The 7501-nt window shown below is 38.7% G+C and overlaps 1 protein-coding gene across 1 annotated transcript; it reads left to right on the top strand.

Annotated features, from left to right (window-relative positions):
* Positions 1-2338: 2338 nt before the first annotated feature.
* Positions 2339-7436, top strand: sftpba (surfactant protein Ba). The gene is made up of 10 exons (XM_083983326.1): positions 2339-2502; positions 2614-2666; positions 3564-3638; positions 4362-4490; positions 4579-4692; positions 4788-4868; positions 6016-6199; positions 6583-6641; positions 6732-6797; positions 6888-7436. Exons 1-9 carry the CDS (start codon positions 2451-2453, stop codon positions 6786-6788), a joined length of 804 nt encoding a protein of 267 aa, XP_083839452.1. The 5' UTR covers positions 2339-2450; the 3' UTR covers positions 6789-6797; positions 6888-7436.
* Positions 7437-7501: the final 65 nt, after the last annotated feature.

Below are 7501 nucleotides of genomic sequence, written 5' to 3'. Positions count from 1 at the left end.
TACCAAAAACCACACAGGTCATTTTGAAAAAAATGTAACCTGCGGGGTTGTCGAAGAATACATTTTTGACCAAAAATTAAAATTTCTTAAAATTTCTCCAAACTCAGATATATCATCTTGGGGTCCGAGGGGAGTCAAATTTGACATAGTGTCCAGGAGGCGGTGGTGGTGCTGATCGGGCCCCAAGAATGCGACTGTTCAAATATTGAATGAAAAGACGTCTCCCGGTCGGAGGAGTCCCCGGCAGGAGAGGAATTTCCCAGCATGACTCTTGAGGCTGATTTGACAATTGAAAACGTCGCATTGGTTCAACAAGGATGGAAACATTTGAAAAGAACAATAGAGCCAGTGAAAAGGCCTCGGGCTTGATTTCCCTGTGCCTGACTCACTCTGCTGTCCCACATGCTCCATCTGCTGGGCGGAGATCAGAACTGTGCAGGACTGAAGTGAGTCACACTCGTGCAAGGACGGATCAAACATGCACACGTAAAAAAAAAAAAAAAAAAAAAAACACCATCAGTTTGTCCTGTGCGCACACACACACACACACACACACACACACACACACACACACACACACACACACACACACACACACACACACACACACACACAGCACTGTTGAACTTGTGGACGCTCACTTCAATCTCTGTTTTAATCCTCTGCTATAGTGAGACAGTAGTTGTTGTTTTTTTTGTACATGTGCTTGTATCCACACGTGTGAGCTGCAGGTGGCATCTTTTACCATCCACATTCACACTCTCCATCAAAACTGTCCAATCACTGATCAAAATCCCAAAAGGTTTTCAATGTGCAGCTTCTTTCTGTTACGATAATGTGAAACACAAAGAGGCAGCACATTTGAGCAGCATATTTTCAATTATTAATCCATTATCAAAACTGTTATCATTCTTTTTAAATAACCGGCCTGTGGGACCTATATGTCCTGTGTAACAATGTTTTTTTTTTTCCACTTCCTGTCCCTTTTCACTGCTCCTTGTGGTGCTCTGCCTTAGTGATTTCTTCACAGATTGGTACTGGTGTGACATGTCTCTGCATTTTGTTGTGCAACGTTTATATAATCCAGATTCTTGTACTTTCTCAGATTTTAACATTATTTATTATATGAATATTCATTTAAACTAATTTCTATTCTACATTTCAGTCTTCAAGATTTTACTAACTGTTGTTACAGTGACAGTGGAAATGTGATTAAATTCACGAGATAAAAAAAAAAAATCTGATTAAATCTGTTATTGTGGGATCATGTGAATCTGCTTTTTGATACAGAACTGAACAAATACACCAAATACACACCCACTTCTCTCAGCCACCATTGAGAGAAATGTCTCGGAGAAAGAACTATCTGACAAAACATTTTTGTTAATATTTGACTGGAGCTCTGTTACATAACAGGTATCAGGTGTCCGGCTCGTGACAGAGGCTATAGATGATGTTTACCACAAAAAGGAAGTTGCATGTGGAACAAAGAACAGAGCAGTTTCTCAGGCTGAGCAGGTACAAAAGATGAAGGAGTTCAAGGCACAAGAAGAGAGGATTGAATAACAAGTCCTGGAGACACACTGAGCTGTGTGCTGCCACGGTCAAATCAAATGTACAAATCTAAAAATATAACTGTCAAGTTTACAGATTTACAAAAAGTCAGGGATCAACAAATTCCTAAAGATTTATGTTTGGACAATGAATTTGTAACAGGTCCTTAGAATATGGATAAATAAGAGGTTTTTCAGGTGAAGGGCACATCCTCTGGGGATCATGGTATAGTAAAGTTAATATCCCGATGTCGTTTGGTCCACAGAGATATATTTCAGTCTGGTCCAAAATGGTGGGCCGACCTTTAACGTACAAACACTGACACTGTCATCCTTAAGAAATGCTTCTTCTCAGAGGAAACTTGAGAAATAGAAATCAGTCTGCAGTGCTGTGAGACAATTTGCTTCAGTGTACTCAGTACGTCATAGTTTCAATTAGTTTTTTCTTTTTTCTTTTTTTAGTGAGGTTCTGTGATTGAGCTGCTTATGTGCAAAGCTCTTTATATGTAACTGCATACATATACGTTAGTCTTCACCATGTGAATAAACAAAACAGTAGAATAGAATAATTTGAAACACTGTAGTTGCGTGTTTAAAAGATAACAGCATAAATATAAATATGACAACACAACATTGGACTTCAAATACATCAAGTTTTCACACCTTGGTTTGAGGAACTGGGTATGAAACTTGGCTAATATTAGCTGATAGAAAAAAACTGTTCCTCTCCTGTCCTGCAAAAAAAAAAAAAAAAAAAAAATCTTTGGTCACAAATTCTGGTTGGTGGGGATCATCATAGGTGGCAGGGGGGCTGTGTTAAATACAAAGTGCAGTTGCAGTTCCCTGCACAGATCTGAGGAGACGTCCAGCTCAAACCCTGAACTTCACTGAGGAAGAATGGCCCTGTTCACGTTCCTGCTGTTTCTCTCCATTGGTCTGCACTGCAACGGTAAGACACAGCAACTTTATCAGCTGTAATTTATTAATTCTTTTAGTGTGAAATCCAAAATATTCAAGCAATGAGATTAACTATAGTGACGATGCCCATTCATCTCCACAGCTCTGACTCTACATGCAGATGGTTTGCAAAGTGTTCCTGAGGCTACGAGACCAGTGAGTGATGATTCTTTATTACAACAAATAAATTAAAAAACATAAATTAAACACAAAAAAACAATCTGATAAAAGCACGACTTACTGAAACCACAAGTATCATTAAAAAAGTGGGTAACACTTTATTTTAAGGGGTCCTTGTTCCTGTGTATCTACCTAATTAATTACAGTGTAATTACCTATGTAACTGTATGTAATAACATGTACTTACATTGTAAATACATAGTGTATTTTAGTGTACTTACAGGTCCTTGTTACACTTGTAATAAGAAATGCCAAAGTGGCCTCTCTCTTTGCACAAGCATTTCTTATTACAAGTGTAACAAGGACCTGTAAGTACACCAAAATACACTATGTATTTACAATGTAAGTACATGTTATTACATACGGTTACATAGGTAATTACACTGTAATTAATTAGGTAGATACACAGGAACAACGACCCCTTAAAATAAAGTGTTACCAAAAAGTGACTATACAATATCCCCCCAAAAAATGGTTTAGGAAATGTATGCTGTGACCTAATTGTGTATGTTATGATGCATTTATATTTATCATAACCATTTTTTTCATTTTGAAGACCAGTCATGCAGTGATTGAAACTGCACGTAATGAATTTAGAAACAAACTGAGGTGTGTAAGACAATGGTGTTGACCTCTGTCAGAGAGATCTGAGATTTGCATTTCTTCAAAATCGTGAAATTCAAAGTAGCTGCAAAACTTTCACGCTTACTTTGTGTTTCGGTCTTGAATCTTGTGGAACTGATACGACCGTAAATGAATTCATCAGTGTAATTTATCTTTAACAAATGCAACTTAGAATTAGGCAGATGTGAATTGATCAGTTCTAGGTGCTAATTCATTTTCATGATGTGACTTGTGTGGTTTTCTACCCAGAACGGTGACGTCTGCCAGGACTGCACCAAAATAATTGAGCTCCTTGTCGATCTGCTTTCCAATGCAGACATCCAGGTGAGGGTAACAGCTGACCAACAGCAAACACTGATATTTGCTCATTGATAATAGAACTATGTCTATATTCATAAGTCAAGATTAAAAAACACACTCTGCTATCTCAGATCTAGGATCTGTGGTTGAATACTTTTTATGAAAAAAAAAAAATCAATACCCCTGACGGTTGTCAATACCCCCACCTGTTCTTTTATCTGTTGATCACATTCTTCACACTTTGAGATACAAATCATTTGTAATCAGCCATCAGTGAAATACAAACACACAATAAAGGAAAGGGCTCTTTTTGTACTTCCTCTTCTCTATGCCACAGAAAACTGAAATGAAATTAAACAGACAGTTTCTGTTTCTTATTTAACATTGAAAATCCCCTTTCTCTGAATGTGACCTGGTCACTGAGTCAAAACATAAATAGATTGTTATTCTATATCTTAGTGCATGAAAGAGGTTTTGCAACTTATACGAGCCTATATTTTAGTTTGTTGGGTTTCTTTAGAGCGAGAACTTGCAATAACTTTACTGTCATTGAGAGTAATCTTAATTTAAATGATAGATGAATTATAATGTAATGATTTACAATATATTCTATTACTTATTAAAATGAGTTTCTATAAGTGTAACAGTGCTTTCAAAGATCTGAAGAAAATTTGTAGTTTAATAGAAAAAAATCTATTCATGAAACATTGCCACAGTTTTCTGACCACTTTTTTTATTTTATTTTAGAAAAAGATCATGAACGGCCTTGAAAGTGTGTGTGACCACCTGCCTGGGCCCCCCGCCACCGCCAAGCTCTGCAAAGACGAGTTGGAGAAAATGTTCCCTCTGGCCATCAACTTCATTTCTACTATTGCAGTAAGTGTCAGAAACAGCAGCCGTGCGACTGCTCTGCTTTACTGTCTGTGAGTTTCTGTTCTCAACGCACCTGTCTGTCTCTCTGTAGAAACCAGACCAGGTCTGCAAAATGATCGGGCTGTGTGGCTCCTGTGGCAAACAGGACAAGATGCTCAGCTACATTGTGAACGCAGCCCTCCAGGCTGCAGGGACAAGTGAAAATGTAGGTTCAGTACAACACTCAAAAAGAACAACATTGTATGTGTGAAAGATGTTTCTAGTGCTTCACTCCCTCTGCCGTCTGTGTCTGTCGACCAGGCGTTGCCCCAGACACAATGCTCCTTCTGTCTTTTCCTCGTCAAGACTCTGGAGGACCTGCTGCCTAAAGAGAGGACAGAGGTGAGTCACACACACACACACACACACACACACACACACACACGACACAGTGAAGCAACAAACGTGCATATGAACAAACACAATGTCTTTTTGTCCTGCACACAGACATTTGAATGCCTCCAGACCACAGTGCTAACAGTGCAGCCCCCCCCCCCCCCCCCCCCCCCCCCCCTCCCACATGTTATCATGTTGCTGTTCCTTTACATCCTGTGGGCGACTTCATGCCACCATGAATGACCCAGATCTTTCCACATCACACTGCAAATATTCCTACATACCTGCTCCACGCATGTGGCTGCGTGTGTGATAATACGACTTTTCAGATACTGATTTGGTATCTGCCCGCACTCTGTGATTTTACATTGTCCTCTGCGTCCGGTCGGCACCGAAGGAATTTGGCTGATAAACTCTCAGGGATAAAAGGATTATCTGAAATTCAGTTGTAAGAAATGTCACAGAGATATGAAAACTTAACGGCATCAAGAGGTTAAGTTCTGTTCACTCTTTTTTTAATTTTTTTTATTATTATTTATCTTTGATGAAGTTTTTCTTTTATATAATCACTCTTTCTCCCAGTGGTTCCCAGCCTGTTAGTGAGGGCCCACTGCTGGGCCACAAAGGTATTACAAATGGACCAACTATGCCAAATAGGATGAATTGAACTGTAATTACATAATATAATATATACATAAGAAATGACTAAAATATATTAGTAATTTTAACTTTTTTTTATGTTTTACATAATGACCTTTTAAAAACAGGTTAAAAATACTTCCTTTTTCCTTCTCACATGAAGACCGATCACTGTGATAAGCCGGTTACAGAAAGACAAGTGACTCCACACTCATCAAATAAAAGAGAAAAATTTAGTTGAGTTTTGTTCAATTGTAATAGAAAAGAATAGAATATCCTTTATTGTCATTGTAACATATTACAATAAAATGCCAAACCAGTCGATAAATGTCCAGTAGTGAAGCTGTCACTAAGATAAAAAAAAGTGCTCTGACAAGTCATTATTGTTTTGGAGTCAGCACATTTTTGAGATTTAAAGTGGAACAGGCTGAGAATCTCTGCTGTCATGGCTTCACCTCAGTGAGCTCTGATAATCCACACACACAGGCTCATTTTTCCTCTCTGTGTTTTTCAGACGGCTGTGATCAACCTGCTGGAGGAGATCTGTCACATATTTCCCTCTTCCTACCGCGACCAGTGTGAGACCATCATCGGCGAGTTCAGCAAGTCGGTGATGGACGCGGTCCTGAGCTACGCCACTCCTCAGGCCATCTGCTCTCTCATCCAGCTGTGCAACGGGCAGGAGGCAGCTGTTGTGGGTCAGTGTGTACTTTAGTCACTTTTGCACGGCTGCAGCTTTTTTTCATTATGGATATTTCTTTGAGATCGATTGACTCATTTATTTCTCAGGCTATAAAATGTATAATTAAAAAAAAAAACTAGCTCAACACTGTTCACAGCAGATTTTAACTTGTTATAACTAAGTCTAACAAGTGTATCTAATAACACTGGCCCTGTTACATTTGAGTTCAAATGGCAACTGTGAGAGAAATATTGTCAATTTAGTGGCATTTCTAAGAAACTGAAAGCATAAAGTGTTCATCCTAAAGCCTGATCATTGATCAAGTATCAAAATGAATGAACCTTGTGTCTGATAACAAATCAATCATCATTCAAATGTCTCTGTTCCCCTTTTTCTCAGACCCGTGCACTTTGGCATCATACAGGTGCAGAGACACGCAGACTGCCCTGAGATGTGGAGTAAGTGAACAACAGTCATGGTGTTAGTTACCATATTAATGCACAGCAGTGATCTCACTGATTTACATGGACCCGCTCTGCTCCACACAGACCCTGTTCTACTGTCAGAGATTCGCCTGGAAGCCTCTCAACTACAACACACTGTAACGGGCTGAGGTTGGTGGGATTTCACCACAGATCTGTGACATATCAAAAAAGTAAAATATAAAATGCATAATGTCTCTAAACTGCTTTTTTTTCTTCCAGGTTGAGATGAAATCAATGAGTCGACATCAGTGCCACCGTGGATGACTCAGCTCTTTCAAACCAAAACTGCCAAAATGCAAATATTACTCCTCTTGCTCCACAGCTGTGGCCGTTTGTCGGTACTTCATTCAGATAGGGATGTAGTATCCTGCTGCAATTTGTGATTTTTTTTTGCTTTGTACACGCTCTGCATAGAGAAACAGAAATCAGGGACCTGGGCTGAAAACATATTAAAAAAAGATAGGATAGAGGATTACCAGAATGGATCAGAAGGTTAAATGCTTTAAGTTTTGTAACTACGCTGCACACTGATTTTTTTTCTACTTTTAATTAAGATTTTTTTTTCATTTTTGTATTAACCTCTTTACTATATATAAAGTGTCATGGCTTCATCAGCTTTAATGAAGAGTCTTGCTGTAAACTTCACACACAGATGATCTCAGGAGAATGATCTTCATTAACTTTGTTAAATGAGGTGTGAACTGTGTATTTTGGGCGGTGAAACACAGACTGACTCGATCTTTTGCCAATAAAGAAGCTAACCACCAATTTTTCAGAGTTCTTTCAGAGTTTGTCATGGACAAGTGTGATATTATTTCACAACAACACTTTGT

Source organism: Trachurus trachurus (genome assembly GCF_905171665.1).
Source record: "Trachurus trachurus genome assembly, chromosome: 12".
Lineage (NCBI taxonomy): Eukaryota > Metazoa > Chordata > Actinopteri > Carangiformes > Carangidae > Trachurus > Trachurus trachurus.
Note: the sequence above shows the minus strand (reverse complement) of the source record. Positions and strands in the feature narration are given on the sequence as shown.